This window comes from Amphibalanus amphitrite, unplaced genomic scaffold (assembly GCF_019059575.1).
Source record: "Amphibalanus amphitrite isolate SeventyFive unplaced genomic scaffold, NRLGWU_Aamphi_draft 000879F_arrow, whole genome shotgun sequence".
NCBI classification, from domain to species: Eukaryota; Metazoa; Arthropoda; class Thecostraca; order Balanomorpha; family Balanidae; genus Amphibalanus; species Amphibalanus amphitrite.
The window spans coordinates 155,544-173,858 of NW_024882373.1; the positions used below are offsets into that span (position 1 = coordinate 155,544).

The window sequence follows — 18,315 nt, forward strand, 5'->3', positions numbered from 1 at the left end:
TGCAACTACACACGCTCGGCGCAGACACTGAGGCAGCGAAGTCGGCGGCGGGTCGCGGAAAATGAGGCGAATTATCGGTGAGATCGGGACGGGTCGGTCCGTTCGACAGTCGACCAGAGAAGCGGTTCGCGTCAGTCGGCTGTGAGCCAAAGTTAGCTCGTCACTCGTGATTAATCATGCCCCGAAGTGGCTACGTGGTATGCCCTCTTATCGGCTACAACACCAAACATGTTTTGCCGGGCCTGGGCAGATACAAACCCGCAAACACTTCACAGCCAACGGCGGGCGGGTCCGTCTCGCTCGCACAGCCGCAACTGTTCACCCGGCGGGATTGGTAAACCTTCGCTATATAGCCTTTCCACAATGTCATCAGCATTGAACACAAAGAAGCACACCAATGCAAAGCGGGTGATGCGAGCGATTGCTAACCGCCGCAGAAATATCAAACACGTAGAGAAGGCAAGACACGGCGCGAACTCGGCTATAATATCAGAATGTGTCGCACACTCCTCTACTTGGCCGCTGCGCTGGCGATGGTTCAAATACTGGCAGGTGCAACAGGACAGTCGAGGCGGCTCGATGGTTCACTGGGGGGGGGGGGGATGGTCCAATTCCAGTCCCGGGTCGCAACAGCAACTACTGGGCCCGGACACCACCGACGGACGGCAACAGGTCCCTCCGATCTGTCCGACCCGCCCCGTACCAGTTACGGCCGGGTCTTGCACTCATCCACAGCCGGTCGACTACGTTCGGTGGTCCAGTTGGTCCCATCCGAGAAACACTGTAGGCGCACAGTCGTACGGTTCCGTCAAGCCGTAGACGCTCCGATAGGTTCGGTCCCGCTCACTTGAGCTGCCGGTGATAGTCTCGACATCTGCGTCAACTTCTCCGGAGCACTGCAGCGAACAGTTCCTCTCGGTGAGCCATATCACAGCCGGTGGGAATTCTAGCCCCATAGGACGCCCTCGCAGCCGTTCGGGCGCCTTTCAAATCTACAGCACACCCTCGCAGCCGTCCAGCCCTACAGCACACCCTCGCAGCCGTCCAGCCCGGGCCTACAGCACTCCCTCGCATCCGATGGCAGCTCCGTTGGTGACGGCGTGCACCACTAAATGCCGCCAGTGCTCGTCGGCAGCCAGGAGCTCCGGGTTTCCGATGACGATCAGCAGACACTTGGCTCGCGTGATGGCCACGTTGAACCGACGAGGGCTCTGTAAGCGAGAGAGGGGCAATGTCAGCGGCTAGGACCGGGAAAATTAACGGCGAACTACGACAGCCAATGTGGACAATGCTCTTGGGTAGAATACATAACCTGTTGACAGCCGCAGGTCTTCATGAAACACTCAATACAAAGAAACATTGCATCAGATAAGAATAGCGATAAGGTAATCAGGGCATTTTTTGACAACCTCAGATTCAGTCTCGATTCTCGATCAAAAGCCACAAACAGGCGAGAAGCGTCTAGCACAGGCCAGCCGACCGCCGCGCCCACCTGCATGAACCCGAGCCGGTAGATGACGTCGTGCTGCAGTGTGACGGAGGACGAGCGGACCGTGGTGAGCACAATCACCTCGCGCTCCTGGCCCTGGAATTCCTCCACCGAGCCCACCTGCACAGACAAGACACGGGAGCGCCGGGGAGAGGTGGCAGTCACGACCAGTGGAGTCGGGAGGCGGCGCTGAGGCCTGGGGGAAAGGTGTCGATTTCGGGATGATTATACCGCAATTTAGTTGGTTACTGGTTACCAGTTACAAGGATTTAAATTGTCCCTACATTTTAGTGCATATGCTGCACAAGTTCTGTGGAGATCGAGTCATAGCAAAATAGCTTGGAAACGACATTCGGGCGCTTCTGACTGGTGACAGTGGTCCAATGACGTCACTAATTCTCCCAGTCAACTACGGGCCGACCAGCGAATAGACCGGTCTGCCACGTACTGCGGCGTGAATCCGCTCCGAGGCCGGTGAAATGACAGGTAATAAATCACCCAAAACGGTCAGGAGACGCGACTCTGAAGACTTGTTAGAACAGGTTTATCCGGGTTAACTCTGGTAGCACACAGTCAGAAGAAAATTGCGCATAATCAAACTAACACCAGCCAGTAAATTCAATCCCAGGACCCAGATGAGAACAGCATTGCCAAAGTACGTGTATATGTCGACCAGTGGATACGGGGCTGCTCTCGAGTTAGGTAAGCTCTCGACCACTTACCTTGACCGTGGGCAGGCCGAATGTCGTCATGAGCTCCCTGATTTTCTCCGTCTGTTTTCTGTAGGGCGAGATGACGCCCACCTCGTCCCAGTCGACTCCGGCCGAGCCCAGTTTCTGCAGGTACCGGATCACCTGGTGTGGCACAAAGAGAGCGTCAGAGGCGGCTGTGGTGGTTTGTGATTAAGGGCGACACAACGGCAGTGCTGTATGGCGTCCATTCAGAGTCCAGAATTATCGAGAAGGTGATTGATGTGATACTAAATACTTGTCATGAGAAAAGAAGCTATCGAAGTCTCATCATCCGGTTCATAACCCTGGTGGTTGTATAAGTCTACCTCATAATACTAACTACTTGTCACAAGTCAGTTTGGACCCATTTTGCACGTGCGCACGAGCAGGGTGCCGCTTCCAGATCTCGAGAACGGCTGGGCCGATTGTGCCCAAATTTGGCACATCGCTAGAGACCGGTTAGTAAGGTGCCGTGCACAAGTCAGTTGGAGGTTATACCCCTCGCTATTTCGCACGTGCAAGGCCCACCTTCTCGCTCGCTCCGTTAGTCGCCCCAAAAGGCGTTATACTGGTTGTATAAGTCTACCTCATAATAACAAAAGGACATAAAACTCATCAATAAAGATGAATATAAAGATGCTCGCGTAAGCGTGCCATTTTAATGTTCACCCAAACATGATGGGAGATAAAACGAAGCTAGCCAATCATCGAATACGCGAGACACTCCCGTAGACCACTTCTGAATTTTGAACCAAATCAGCGACTAAAGAAACGGCTGGACTCACGCCCCTGCAAAAGTTTGTTTACTTCCAGTCAAGCAGCTCAGCTTTTAGCGCCCACAAGTCCTCCAATCACGCGGCTGGCTCCCCCAGTGCATTCAGCTGAGCGTTCTCCGTACCTGGAAGGCCTCGGTGGGGTTGAACCACGAAGGGCTGTCTCCCTCCTGGATGTTCTCCCCACGCACGCCGTGGAACAACATCGGGAACCCGGGCCGGGGCAGGAACGGCAGGCGGCACCACCTGCAAGTCAGACGGGTCATCGAGCGTCAGAGGAGGTCACCGAGGGTCAGAGATCACGGTCATGGCAACAGAGGAAGCTAATAGAAAGATCATCTCCAAGGGGTCAGATGACAGACGATACTACTAGATGGTCAGCAATGGTGGAAAGGACGATTGTCAGGGGTCATCCGCGAGGGGTCACACATCACCCCCTGACCTGTCATAGGTCAGCTTGGACGCCCGGAGGTCTGGGGACCGTCGAGAGACCAGCGAGGACCAGCCACTCGCAGAGGGATGTTCGTAACAGACCAAACCGTATCGATCGGCGCGGCAGGCGGAAGCCGATCGATACTAGACCCGATGCTCGGACCTCTGGCGAGTTTATCGATCCGCCCGGACCGTAATTTTCACAACAGAGGATGCCCTAACAACACCGCTATCTGGTTCTTATTGTAAAAGGCCACACCCTCGCACGCGCGCCGCCTTAGCTCAGTGGTAGAGCACTGGTCTCGTAAACCAGGGGTCGTGAGTTCAAACCTCACAGGCGGCAACGATTTTGGAACGAACGGGGTGAACCCCTTCCGCGGGCCGTCCCATAACGGAAGCAGGCCAGGAGTCTCGGTAAACATTCCGGCTGTAGCTCTCAAATGCGAATCAGTCATGTCTTTGCAAGACAGCAATTAAGCGCACCCCTTCCAGCTCTCCCGTCCTCACTTGTTGGCCGCCTCGGCGTCGACGCAGGGCACCAGCTCGGAGTCGTAGAACAGCCGGGAGGGCACCGTCAGCAGCTCCCGGTGAGAGCGGTAGTTGTTCACCAGCTTGGTGACCTGGCGGGAGGAGAGAGGTTACCCGGTCAGAAGGGACAAGTTGCAACTCGAACTTATAACGCGGGTCGGGTTAAGCGATGAACCGTCATTGTCATAGTCTCATTTTGTCAGCCAGAGAAAACTACCGGCCACAACTCAATACTCAACACAGTAATCAGCTGCATGATATAACGACTTCGTAATTGAAGTAACGAGTGATGGCCGAAAGCCCTAAACAATCGAATAATTACTAATGTGATTATCTCGAACAGCTCCGACGGCCCACATATTAGCGAAAATCACGTGCCTCTCCTAAAAAGCTGATGCTATTTGAGCTCCTCATAGCGACGAATTTTCTCACCAGCAGTGGGTTGTAGCAGCCGTGGTCGGCGAATTTCTCCGCGTCCCGTCCGTACAGCTGCCTCAGCGACAGGCGCTCCAGCATCGACGTCTGCCGGCGAGAGTACGGGAGGACTTGGTGAGCGGACGGGTAAGTGAATAAAGACACGAGTACCAACGGTTACCACTAACATGGCCGGAACGGTTGACGGGTCAGATTATACCTCAGTGTTAATTTTACCTTCAACTGAAAGAAATACTTGACTGAAGACATTCACGAGAAGCGGGCCGTTAATCAATCCATGGAGCGTCAAGTTAACATGGGCCCCCAGCTCCCCAGCTCCGGCCGGCCCGTCTCTCTCACCTGGAGTCCCCGCCCGTCTCTCTCACCTGGAGTCCCCAGGCGGCGGCGTAGCGGCTCTGCAGCACGGGCCCCAGCTGCCGCGGGTCGCCGGCCAGCACCGCCTGACCGTCCAGCGCCGAGACCAGCCCCAGCGGCACCAGAGTCTCCGGCTCCGTCATGTGGCCGGCCTCGTCCACAAACACGTGCGTGAAGTGGCCCTGGCGCAGTCCGAGCCGGTACAGGTTGCCGAGCGTGGCGGCCGTGCCGACGACGATGCGGCGCCGGGCAGCGGCCTCCAGACTGTCTCCGGACATGACGTACGGCTGTACCACCTCTGGGCAGCTGTCCTCCGACCTGCAGACATCGGGAGGGCGCCGTGAGCGCGCGGAGCGGACGCGACGCGGACAAGGTACGGGGGACGTACGGACACATCTAATGTCAAGTGCGGACGTCATACGGATTCATGCGAAATATTACCGATTACTGCTAGGCCAGACGTTAATACTATGAAGGATGGGGAGCGAGACACTACAAAAACGTTCACCTTTCATCGTCCTTTTATAACCGAAAAATTACTTACAACAATATCGAGAGAGCGGAGCTGTCGGAATCACTGCTCGACTCATTAGTTCAAAGCACTAAATGTTACCATTCATCCACCCTTCAGACCGAGACCGAGAATGCCACCATTCCCACCATCCCCGGTCCCTGAACTGAAGGGCTTCCCCGGATCTCTGTACCCTCAGACTTCGGTCTTACCTGTTGAACGATGTCAGCCGCGCCAGGGCGGCGCGGTGGACGGCCCCGCTGGCGTGCAGTCGCTCCGTGATGAGGTCGGCCGCGCTGTTGGAGGGCGTGGCCACCAGCAGGCGACTGTCCGGGCACATGGTGTACGTCTGAAGGATGCACTCCACCATAGTCACCGTCTTGCCCGTGCCCGGCGGGCCGTAGATGATGTAAGGCAGCGGACGGGCCATCCCCTTCAGCACGCGTCTCACTGCTGACTTTTGACGTTCGTTCAGACCTCGATTGAAAAACCGCAGCACCCGCACTCCCGTCTTCTCCGCAGCTGCCGGCGCGGGCGACATCCGCGGCACGCAGAACCCCACCGCTGCTGCGCCGCCGTCTCCCCCTCCCACCGGGTCAGCTCTGGCTGCTGCTGCTGCCCCGGCGGCGGCCGGGGCGGGGGAGAAGCGAGGCAGGACGAACGGAGCGCGCTGGCCGGTCGGGACGGCCGACAGAGCACGCAGTCGGCCTGAGGCGGCCGCGTACGACCGCGGCGGGGTCTTGAGCGGGGAGGTGAGCGGCGGGGGAGAGGTAGCGGTCGCTGCGGCGGGGGAAGCTGGAGCGGCGGTCGCTGGAGCGGCGGCGGTGGCGGGTCGGACGTCCGAAGAAGGCGGGAGCACTGAGGGTGATGAGCGCGGTACGACTGTGGATTTCACTGAAGAGTGATCAAGTCCATTCACTGGCTTGCCATTAACCTCACTTCGTTCATTCGTCAAAACACTTTGAGCAGCTGGAGCTTTTCCCTGCGATCGATCTCCGTTCTCTGACGAGCCGTTACACTCCGCTTTATTCGCCGCCACTGACGGGCTATCCGTCACCGCGCCTGTCGCCGACGCCGACTGCGCGGACGTCGCGGTGGACGGTGACCGGAACAGCCTGTCGACGACGGGCATCCGCCGACTGCGACGGGGCCGCCGCGCGCTGCCGCCGGCCGACGGGGTGCGGGAGAGAGACTCATCCACCGAGCCGTCAGCAGAGACGAATGAGACGTCCGAGTCCGACTGGGAGGGCGTGTCCTCGACCGGGGCGGGGCCTGGGGTGGCGGAGGGCGTGGCTAGAGCGGCAGAGCTACCGGAGCTGCTGGCGCCGTGAGGGTGAGTATTATCCTGCCGGTGAAGTTGACCGTTGGCGAGTGGCGTTACCGATGTGACTGATCCAGACCGGTCCGCGCGGTGTGAGTCTCCATTCGTGATGGGTCCAGAGCGGTCACTCGTAGGCACTGTCTCAGACGGCAGTACACTCAGCACAGCGGTACCGTTTGAGAGTCCTGAGCTTCCGTTGGCGCGAGGGGTGAGCTCTGAGTCTGGCGACTCCGAGGGACCTTCTGTAGCGACGGCCCCGTTCCTTTCACCGTCACCGTTCCGTATGTCACCCTTTCCTTCACCGTCGCTGGACGCCGCCCGGGGCGTCAGCTCCGGATCAGCGGAGTCCGACGGGCCGTCAGCGGCCGACCCACCGGCCCCTGAGGCCGCCTCCTCTCCGGTCGGGGACGGCGGCATCTTCTGAGAGTCCGTGTCCAGATCAAACGACACCCGTTTGGTGTGAGAGCACACGGAGCGCTCCGACGACCAGCCCGCCTCCTCCACGAAGTTCACCTGCCAAAGCGGACAGAACGTGGTGATCAGCCTCACCAAAGTCGCTGTTATGTGATGAGAGCTCAATGGCTTGGTAACCTAATCTTATTTACCCCCAAAAATTACCGTTATGACAAAACACACTCCAAGAACGCAAGAATTCTACATTGAAGCTGTCACTGCACCCAACAAACGTGAAAATGCCAATAAACAAATAACAATCCCATCGAACGCAACCAAACAATCAGAAGCTAAGAGATAGCCACTTATGCCCACCACTCCATATCCTCTTCCTTCCTAGCGATGCCCACCTGCGGCAGTCTGGCGGTGGCCGTTGTGGGAAACAGGACCCCGGCGCCGAGCCGTGCCAGCGCCGTCTCGACGGCCCGGTGCAGCTGCCGCAGCTGACTGCGACTGAACTCGAACGACGCGTTGTACTCCTTGCCCGTGTAGCTCTGCTGAAAGTCCGGGTGGAACATGATGTTGAGCGCCGAGTGACGCACCTGATGAACATAGCCCTCGTACTTCAGACCTGGCGGGAGAGCGGGCGAAACATTGTCAGTGGAGTGGCCCTGTTAGTCCCTCGTACTTGAGACCTGCTAGGGGAGCGGACGACAGCTGATGGTGAACCCCAACGTAATGCTTGTCGTTAATACCTCATGGATCGCGGGGCAGAGACGTACATTGACTTCAGAGCGGGGGTTCGAAAACTGTCCGCCAATACCTCTATAGATTTGAAGTTGTTGGAAGCTCTGCTCTTTCCACCAAGCACCACGAGCGACATCTTTCACACAGAGCAATAAGAACCACTAACTTGTCCCACAGTACGCGCGACCCCTCTCTACACAAACACCACTCACCCGACTCCTCGTACGGGTGCGAGAGCAGCACCTTGTCGCCGACGACGAGCGAGGGTCGGCTCTCGGCCAGTCCGGGCACGGCCAGCTGCAGGAACTCTCCGGCCCGACCCAGCACCACGCCGTCCATGTCAAACTGACGGATCTGGCGCAGCATCTCCACCTGAACAGGAAAGGGGGGCGGGTGTCAGAAAAAGGCGGGGTGGAGGGCTCTTGGGGAGGGGTGCCAGACAATATACTGGAGGAGGAGGGGAACGGGTTCGCAGGAGTAATGTGACGGAGGTAAGGTCAGATGGTATATGTTTTGTAGCCAGAATAATGTCGATGGCATGTGGTGGAAAGGAAAATGCTGTCAAATAGTGGGGGTCAAGGGCAGTAACAAATTATCATGTCAGTCCCGCATTCCCTACTAAGGCACTATTTCTTTAATATCAACTGTTCAGCTCAGCACCCATCTTCATCAGCCTCATAGAAGACCGTGAACAATATTCTCTGCAACATTAGCAACATTCACTGAACTATCCAAGCGTGTGGTTCACCCATTCCCCTCCCACCCCTTCTCTCCCATCAGATGTCCCCGCCTCTCACCTCCTCGATGAAGAGTAGCAGCGTCAGTCTCTGTTTGTAGTTGTCCGGACCGAGCTCGGAGGCCAGGCACGGGTAGTTGGCCAGCAGCCGGTCTCCGTCCATCGACAGCAGCCGCGTCGGCAGAGGGTACGGCGGCAGGCGGGCGCTCACGAACGGCGCCGGCTTGAACGCCGGCTGTCCGGGCACCACCACACAGCTCTGCCGAGCGTCCAGCGAGTCAGAGTCATACCCGACGGCAGCGCGCGCCCGGCGGCGGCTCGGCGCCGGGGCCGACAGCAGCGCCGCGGACGGGTCCTCCACGGTCACACCCAGCCAGCGGCCGATCCGGAACGCGCCAAAATCGAGCAGGCAGAGCGCGCGCGCGGCACCCAGCAGCTCGGCGCGGCACTCGACCGTCACGGCCGCGCTGCCACCGGCGGGGATCTCGGCACAGTCAGGCGGTGTCACAGAGAACTGACCGCCCGCGTTCGAGAGCAGCCGCGCCGCCGCGAGCGTCACGGGAGCGCCACTCGCGTTACGGACTACCAGCGTCGTGCGCCGCTGCTCGCCGCACTTCAGCTGTCCGAACTCGCCGTCACCGCTCACAGACACACCCTGTTTGTCGTCCAGAAGGTCGGCGGAGAAGGAGGCTGATGCGGCGGGCGACGGCGCGGCGGCCGGCGGCGGTCGCAGCCAGGCACGCGCCTCCAGTGCCGCCACTCGCACGGCCCGCCAGTTGAGTGTCAGGCCGCGAGGCGTGGACTGGGAGCTCTCGACGGCGGAGCAGCGCACACGGTCCCCGCGGCGCGGCAGACGCGCCAGACTCCACGCCGACGGCAGGAAGTAGATCTGGGAGAGCGGGCAATGTGACAGTTAGCGAGGCGATCACACACATGAACAGCGGAGGTCACTTAACAGGGACAAACAAAATCGGTGTTATTAGAAAAACTACGATATCTTTTTTTTTCTTTTTGTGGCAAAACATAAAAGTAAAGAGATCAGCAAGTAAAAAACTTAATAAAAATTCATAGATCAAAATCTGATCATGCTGCATGCATGATATTGAAGTGCTCATGCCATTGCTGAGTCATGAGGCATGGAACAACATGTAACGAATAGGTATAAACATATAGCCATGCCTTTGTATTGATGACGAAGAGGATCCATGCGAAGATTACTGCATCCATTGTAAACATTTCTCAACGCAAACCAAACCCCTCCTGCAGAGAGGCCTCGGCATCGCCACACACCTGATTATCGACGAGTCCGAACATGGGCTGCTCGTGGGCGACCAGGGTAACCTCACCGTCCACCTCCCATCGGCGCAGCGGGCGGACCCGCACCTTCTGACCGCCGGTGACCTCACGGGGGATCGGGTCATCACTCTCCAGCTCCAGCCAGTCTCCTGTCGATGGCGGGAGGGGAGAGGGCAGAGTGAACGTGCGGAGTAGAGGAGAATGGAAAGAGTAAGGAGGGAGAGCTACTAAAAAGGAGACGTGCTAGAAATCGTAAGCAATGAAGACAAAATGAAAACCCTTAAAAACATTTAGTTTTGAGCCAAATGGTAAATTTCCCGGTAGAACAATAGCATGAATACTAGGGCAGAGCACACGTTCGTTCTCCTTAGTGCTATGGACCATTTCTGATACCTAACATGCAAAAAAAGAAACGGAAGGGAAAATAAGTCCTTTCTGAGCATGATTTTTCAGAAATAACAAGAGAGTTATATGGTATTCCGTATTTCATTCAGCAAGAAAAGAGGACGGACAAAGGCCTAGTCGCACCACGCAGACATCGCTCAGCCCTGTATTCAAATCCCGACCGGACGGCCTCTCCTCCCCTGCGCGGTTCAGTACGGTACGGTACAGTACGGTATGGTACGGTACGATACGGTACGGTACGGTACAGTACGGTACGATACGGTACGGTACAGTACGATACGATACGGTACGATACGGTACGATACGGTACGATATGGTACGGTACGATACGATACGGTACGATACGGTACGGCACGGTGCGGTACGGTATGATACGGTACGATACGGTACGGTGCGGTACGGTACAGTATGGTACGGTACAGTACGGTACGGTACGGTACGCACCTTCTGCGGGCAGGAAGTCGACCTCGGCGTCGGCCTGGCGCAGCCGGTACTCGTCGTCACGGTCCGCCAGCACCAGCACGTCCCCCTCGAACCGGCGCACCTGCCCCACCACTCTGTTCTCGGCCGGCGCCTCCTCCGCGGCCGTCCCCCAGTCGTCGTCACACACCTCCACGTGGATGGCCAGCCAGGCGTGCTCCTCGTCTCGGCGGCGCGCCTCCCCGCGGACGCGCTCGCCGACCTCCGGCTGGCGGGGGCCGCGCACGGCCGCCGGCTCGAACCACACGTCGCCGGAGACGGTGCCGCCCTCGGGCGACACGCTCAGCACCGAGCCCTCGAACCAGCGGCGCGCGTCCGTCGGCCGCGGCTCGTCGGCCGGGAAGAACTGGTGCAGCTCGGGGCGCGGCGCCGCCGACTCCGGCGCCGGCGCGCCCCACAGCCACGCGCGCAGCGTCGACAGCATGGCGCGCGGCTAGAACGGCTTGGTGGCGTACTTCCAGTCCGTCTCGGAGAGGTAGTCCAGCTCCTTTTTGAGTCGCTTCAACCGCTTCTGGTGGTCCTCCTGACGAGTATCCGACACCTGCTTCTCCAACTGTTGGGACGGACAGATGCGCAGCACTCAGCACAGACTTGTGACAGGCGGTGTCAGCTATTGTGCACCTTATATTAAGCTGTCCAAAAACAGTTTCAAACAAAAAAATCGCGTGCAAACATCTGTGATAAGTTATCTACAGATAATGTAAATAATAAACCAAATTATTACAAATGCATTCAAATATATTCAAAAAGACACACAAAGCTTTCGGTTCATGGAACCTTGATCACTGTGCATTTTTGCACAGTGATCAAGGTTCCATGAACCGAAAGCTTTGTGTGTCTTTTTGAATATATTTGAATGCATTTGTAATAATTTGGTTTATTATTTACATCATCATCCAACCTGTCATGGATACTCAATATCTACAGATAATTCAATTAGCAAACCCAAAATCACATAAAAGTCGAACTATAATCACCCATTCCCAAGACACTTGGGGACAACTACCCCCCCCCCCCCCACACACACACCGAAAATGGAGCTGCAAAAATGGAGCACGTAGGAACTGCAGGAGATTTAATCCCCTACAGTTCCTACGTGTCGTAACACTAGACTTACCTCCTGCTCAAAAGAGTGCCGCGACTGCACAGCTGCTGCGTCTGAACGCTCCTGCGACCTCTGCTCCGCCTGCTGGGCCGGCGACGACAGCAGCAACTTCCGTGGAGCCAAGTGGTCACTGTCCATTGTCACCTGCAACCATCAGAGCCACAGGCCTGCAATCAATTACCAAAACCGTCGGGCATTCAGATGTAATCAATCAGCGTGTGTTGGGGTTGCCGTTAACCCAACGGGGAAGATTATCCCGCGCCCCACTGGGACTCCTGGACTTCCACGCCCTGTGGGAGGGGGGGGACGGGGTTTGAACACCCCTTTTCTAACTTGGCCCCTGGGACACGTAGCGACATACTGTAAGCAGCGTTCGAAAGGCCGTTAAAATAGTGACGAAATTACATTGGTAAATTTAGGTCAGGTCAAGGGTCAGGTCATCAGAGGTCACCGTAGGCCAAATTTCGCCGATTTTCAGGGCAAATGTCGACAATTTTCAACAAACCGGCGCATAACTCGGAAACGAATAGAGCTACCCCGGAAAAGCACATTTGATAGCCCGATTAACACTCTTTCTGATTAACTTCTCAGATTTAACCTAAAGTCAACGGTTTTGTCTGCAGGGGAGAAAAAAACTGCCAAAATAAACGAATTTAGCGGAAACTGTTTTCTGCCGTAACTTTTGACCCAAACCTAGCACGAGTTTACTTTTACCGGCATCGTGTTCCTCAGTCCTCTAGTCAGGTCGCGTCGAATAAACTATACTTTGACCTTAGGTCAATTAGAAAACTTGACCTCAGGTCAAGGTGAAGATCTGACCGGGAAGTTCGTTGTTTGTTTGTTGGGGGTAAGTGGCGTGCCGACTGCAAGGTCATTTTGCGCCCATAACAGAGATTTTAAATACGTCTTTACTTACTTGCTTACTTACTTATGTTTTATGCTTAGGAAAGGAAAGTAACGGTGAAATTGGCTGCGCGGATAAAGGAAAATATGCTACCGTTATGGATCCAGCGCGAGTTATCTGAGAGAAGATCTAAGCGAGTCACTGTGGGCGCAAGATGCCAGAGGTGCCAGGTGGTGTGACCGCATCCGGCGGCACGTCAGCAGCACGTGGGCCACTGTGAGTTGCTCCCCACAGTGGATGCAGTCGTGTGACGTGCTGTATATCGGTCGATCCGTGTCGTCGAGCTAGACACATCTAAGGTGGTTTCATTGCTTTAGAATGCCCCTATCAAAAGTTTTTAGCAAAAACTGCTGCATACCTTTCCTAACCTGACTTGACCTCATGAACATCACGGATGTCATTTTCCAGTTCAGTGTGTCATGTTTACATGTACCTTACAAAACGATCTATCATTCATTGTAGCTATGGCAAACATGGGAACTTTTTCCGAGGTGAGGTTACTTGAAGTGACCTAGAGTGAGCCTGGACCTCACCTTGAAAGACATTTGTCTCAAATTTTCGTACCATGTGCAAAAGCGATGCATGATAAGGTGTGCTAAAATAGGCGGCCCTCCGTTCCACAGCTATTGAGATATTTGCAAAAAAAAAAAAACAGAGTGGGTGTTCAAACACCCCCAGCAGGGTGCTGGTTAGCAGAGCAGGTACGAGGGCTTACGTAGGTATTGGTGATTTTTATTGCCTTCATTAGTTTTATCACAATTTAATGAAATTGATGGTGTTTTTACTATGTTATTACTTACTTAGTGTACAGGGTGATTTTTTTTACTTGTTAAAAAGTAATGAGGTTTAGTGGCGTCAAAATGCAAATATATATTGTAAAATTATATACCAGCATGACGAGCATTCTGGGACATTTTGATTTCATGCAGACACGATGTGAAGGAACGTCCATCGTGTATTTTACTTGTGCTTGAAGTTACCCCCTCTCTCACCGACACGAATCAGCCCGCCTGAGCACGTGTTGAACAGCACCATGGACTCCCATGCTCATTAGGCGGACTGAAAAGGTTCCTATCACCCATTTTCAGCTCTGCCAGATATTTCCAATATTTTCTTGTTATATCTGCCATACCTGGGTCCAAAAACTAGAAGTATAGAAAGGGCAGGTCGAGGATTTTGCTACTGGCGGCCCTGGTGGTGTCTGATTCGCTGTTTTTGTTTCTCCCTGAAGACTGATTCTTCAGAGGATGCACATACGCCAGATGGACCGTTTGAAGGTTATTTATGACTACAAGCTTGTTCGTGCATTATTTAACGTCTTTCTGAGGTATCCCCTTGATGATCGTATGCTTCGAACTGCCTCAATGCTTCAAAATCATCGTTTTGTGTCGTTCCTTACTGAACGGCGGTGGACCATGCGTGCCCGATTGGTGGGGCATTTTCAGGCTCCACTGGGGCCGAGGCCTTCGGTTAAAAGGGACAAATCATGACACCATACAAAATGTCCCAGATTTATCTATCACGTGCATTGCTTTTTTGCACAAGATTTTTCGATTTAGGGACCACCATTGACGTTTACTTTTTAACAGTTAAAAAAAATCACCCTGTACTTACTTATGATGTACAGGAATTTTCATGACATCAATGCCACGATCAATGACATCCATGACAATATTATTGCATCAGTCATTGGAGTCATCAGTCATTGTAAAAAATGGAAAAGAAATTAATCATTTACATGTCACCTATAGATTACCTATCTTAGCCAATAAAGTCAAAAAATCAAGAATGGGGTTTATAAGATCGTCAGATTCTTGTCAGAATCTGTCAATGCCTTAGCGGGAAAAGCTCATTCACCAGACTGGAAAACATCCTTAAACTACGCCGGACGCCCGTGAGAGCCTCATGCGCTGAAATTCTGAGTAAGCGATTTTGCGCTGAAATTTTTGCATGATTTGCGCCCAAAGTTGGGTGCCTATTTGTGCCAAAATTAAGCCACTTTAATTTAAAGCATTTGTGCACGTCTGCCGTCCAAGGCTATATCAACCAGACAGGGCGACGAGCGTTCCGGGGCCTTGGACGCTTTCCCATGTTTGAGTGTCTGAATTAGTTGATCCAATACCACAATATGTACGTGTAGCGCACTGTCACTGTAGCATTGTGCCGTGGAACAAGGCCCGGGCCGAAAGTTCTAAGGGCTGTTCACGGGCCCTGTGTGCGGTCGGACCGCACACAGCCTCGAAGTTCCGCCCACTTCGTCCCTACGTCAGCCTTCCGTCACCGCACACAGCGATCGCTGTGGCCGGTCGGGACCGGCCACAGCGGACCGTCCACCGCACGCAGCCGTGACGTCAGAACCGCCTACCCATCCCCTACCCCCACGCCTGCTGGACGCACCTCACACACCGCACGCAGCAGTGTGCGGTGCCCGTGAACACCTCTCTGGTGCCACAAAAATCGGCGGAGGGTGTGTTCGAGGCTGGTCGGTGCGAGGACAGACCCCTGCGGCAGGCCAGCTCGGAATGGGCGGTTCCGGCTCCGTGCCCCGTTGACATCCGCGCGAGCGCGTCGGTCTCGGAGAAAGTGGTGAATCCACGTGACAGTGGCGAATCTTCCTGTACGCCGATGACACCCCAACACTGTGTTCCGGCGGTACGAGAGCGGAGGCCAGGGACCGGGCTCAACAGGCGGCGGACGCCATGGCGAAGTGGACCCGCGACTGGAAGATGCGGCTGGCAGGAAGCAAGACGCAAGTTTTAGCCCTGTCGCCGCACTACGTCGATGCCCGTGACTTGTACATCCACGCAGACGGGGCGCGAGTGGACGCTGGGAGACACCTTCACCTTCTCGGTGTAACCATGGATCGGCAACTTCCCATGGGTGAGCACTTCACGCGCGTCCGGAAGAAGACTAAGCCAGGGATTGCACATCTCTGCAAGATGACCGGGCGCTCCTGGGGTCTGCGGGAGCCACAGCTGCGAGTAGTAGCCAATGGCTACGTCCGCGATGCCTTGGAATACGCGGCGGCTGCATAGCTCCCTGCTGCGTCCGAGTCCCACCGCCCACGTGGAGCTACTTGAGATGGAGATGCGCGCGGCAGCCCGCGTTATCATCGGGTGCCCGTGAGCACGCCGAGGGATCCGCTCCTCGCGGAAGCCGTTTCGGTCCCCGTGAGAGCACGCCGGGACCTGCTCGCTGCCAGACTGAGCTGCCTGGCAGTCTCACAAAGAAGCGGCGACCCACTGCGCGCGGTGGCCGAAGCAACGGCCCCACGGCGGCTCCGCACCACCACCGGCTGGCGCGACACGGGGGCGCGCGCCCTGGTGAGCGCGGGCGTGCGAGATGTACCTGTGGAGGAACGATTGCACGTCACCATCTCGCCGTGGATCGATGACACCAGGGTCCAAATAAGACTCGACATCGGCAGCCACATCAGCCGCACAGCACCACCCGACGTCCGGCGGGCGAGAGCGGAGGAGCACTTGGCCGCCCTCCCAGACGACGCCGTATGGGTATGGAGCGACGGCTCGGCGGAGGGAGGTGTCCGGAGGGAGTGGAGCGCTGATAATCCTCCCCTCGGCCCTCAGGCGAGGAACACGAGCTCCGGCCTCCGAGCCCCTGCAGGCAAGATATGCAGCAGAACCCGCGCCGACGGCCCGAACTGGTGGCGATCCGCGGGGCATTGGAGATGCTGCTGCAACTGGAGGGCGGCCCGGCGGTGAGCCCGGTCATCGTCTGCGCCGACAGGCAGGCGGCGCTGGCCACGCTGGCGAGTGGGGCTGGGGCCTGGGAGCCAGGCGACAGCACTCGGCGCCGCCGTATGGCAACTGCTCCTGACGCTCACGGACGGAGGACGCCGAGTCTTCATGCAGTGGATCCCAGCGCACTGCAGAATACCCGGCGATGAGAGACTGCGGACGTGCTGGCTAAAGAGGCATCCAGCCTGTCGCAAGACACCGTCCCAACGGACGTCCGCTCTATCGTGAAGGCCGTCGGCCGCTCCGCCACCAAGGCATGGCGTCGTAGCTGGCCAGACGGCCTCTTCAAGATAATAATGGGAGACCGGATGCCGATGCCGGTGCTCCTGGAGTCTCGGGACGAGGCGGTTAACGACCACCAGCTGCGGGCGGGACACTGGAGCCGCTCGAAGAGTTATCTGCACAGGATCGGACGCCGCCCCGAGCGCGGCTGTCGTCAGTGCAGCGACCTGGCCCGCCCAGCGGCGCGCTGCCTGGTGTGCCGCGAGGGCCCGGACACGCCAGAGCACGTGCTGCTGAGGTGCCCGTGCTTGGCTGGCGCGGGGCTCCGCCTATTCGGCAACATTAGACCGGGCCCTACGCAGCTTCGGGACGGCGGGGCCGTGGCGGCCTTGAGCCGCGGCTACCTCAGTCACCGAGAGCCGCTGGGCTACGGTCGGCCGTGAGCCGACCCGAGGAGAATAACAACAGCAACAACAACAACAACAGGCTGGCAGGCGCCAGCGAGGGCCGGGCACCGGAGTCGCACGTGCTCTGGCACTTCTTCTTCACTTCTTCGTGTGCCTCTTCTCGGCACACGAAGCAAAGCGCAGCGGGGCACCGCTTGTCCGGTCACTGCTGGCACTCCGCGCATATGAACCGCCCGGGTCAGCGAGCGGACATCCGAGGACAGGGAGGCCGCTTGTTTTGCCAGGCCATCGGCGCTCTCATTTCCCTCGATCCCGCACTCCGCAGTGGACAGGAACTTAGGCAGGAACCCACTGCAGGATTACTTCACAAGGCTCGACGATGTTCAATAAGCTCCTCCATTATACCTACCTATTTCCACGCTGAGCATGGAGGCCCCCTGGCCCTGGGCGTTTGCCACTCCGCTGAGTAAACTCAGGGCGACTCATGAGTCATGAGTCGAGGCATTCGACAATTGGGGTGGGGGACGTCTCATCCCTAACCTTTCCAGAGCAGAGCCGCCCGCAGGGCAATTCCGCTGCTAGATTGACCAGAGTGCAATAAAACTAAAATTTGGTGACTGTCATTCGCTGAAGATTACACAGCCGCCCTGCCCTGCATGCCAAGAACTTTCAGCGACCACGATGCGCTTAATTCAGTGCATACATGGTTACGCCAGACATGCCCAGAAATCTTTGGTCAAATCCCACTACTATGCCGGGCATATTTGGCACAGCTTGTAAGTTTCCACTCAATCTGACCTTCAGATAACTACCTATTTCCCTCCTATTTTGCTTTCTCACAAATGAGATTAGTATCATACTGGTAGTAATATTCAAATCGGAAATATTCCGCTTATTATTACCCAATTATTATTCATCGCATGAAATTGAAATGGCAGCGCCACCACTGCGGCGGGGTGCCCTCCTAGCAGAATTCAGAACTCTAGCACTTTCTAAACATATCCCATTAAATTTACACATCATTCAAAAGAGCACTTCATTATGAAGATCAATTGACTGTATAATTAACGTTAAGTAATCACAGCTTACCAAATAAAATTTCCCCCAACAACCTACCGCGCCGTTTTCGTAACCCCTCCCTCCGATGTGTACAACATCAACATTCAGTGGTCTACAAGCTGCCTTGTTTACCGTTATTTTGACGTAATAAGTACTTGTTCGTGGTATATAAATGTTCAGAGTTTGAGGTTAAATGCTTTTTAGGCTTATTAAGTAGTTTCAGGTGAGG

At 55.9% G+C, this 18,315-nt stretch overlaps 1 protein-coding gene and 1 non-coding gene across 5 annotated transcripts; one reads left to right on the plus strand and one right to left on the minus strand.

The window, feature by feature from the left end:
- Positions 1 to 152: 152 nt before the first annotated feature.
- Positions 153 to 18,185, minus strand: LOC122367586 (RNA helicase Mov10l1-like). 4 transcript variants are annotated; one of them, XM_043340829.1, is made up of 15 exons: positions 18,144 to 18,185; positions 11,749 to 11,880; positions 10,596 to 11,184; positions 9,741 to 9,895; positions 8,512 to 9,339; positions 7,927 to 8,086; positions 7,378 to 7,598; positions 5,466 to 7,087; positions 4,754 to 5,060; positions 4,386 to 4,475; positions 3,933 to 4,045; positions 3,119 to 3,239; positions 2,212 to 2,343; positions 1,493 to 1,609; positions 153 to 1,211 (listed from the first exon to the last, which is right to left on the minus strand). In XM_043340829.1, exons 3-15 carry the CDS (start codon positions 11,053 to 11,055, stop codon positions 1,056 to 1,058), a joined length of 4,482 nt encoding a protein of 1,493 aa, XP_043196764.1. In that variant the 5' UTR covers positions 11,056 to 11,184; positions 11,749 to 11,880; positions 18,144 to 18,185; the 3' UTR covers positions 153 to 1,055. The 4 variants fall into 4 exon arrangements, with proteins under 4 accessions (XP_043196764.1, XP_043196766.1, XP_043196767.1 ...); XM_043340831.1 differs by having other exon boundaries at positions 11,749 to 11,903; positions 18,144 to 18,177; XM_043340832.1 differs by lacking the exon at positions 18,144 to 18,185 and adding an exon at positions 18,117 to 18,136.
- Trnat-cgu lies at positions 3,697 to 3,768 on the plus strand. The gene has a single exon. It is a non-coding gene; the product is annotated as a tRNA-Thr (tRNA).
- Positions 18,186 to 18,315: the final 130 nt, after the last annotated feature.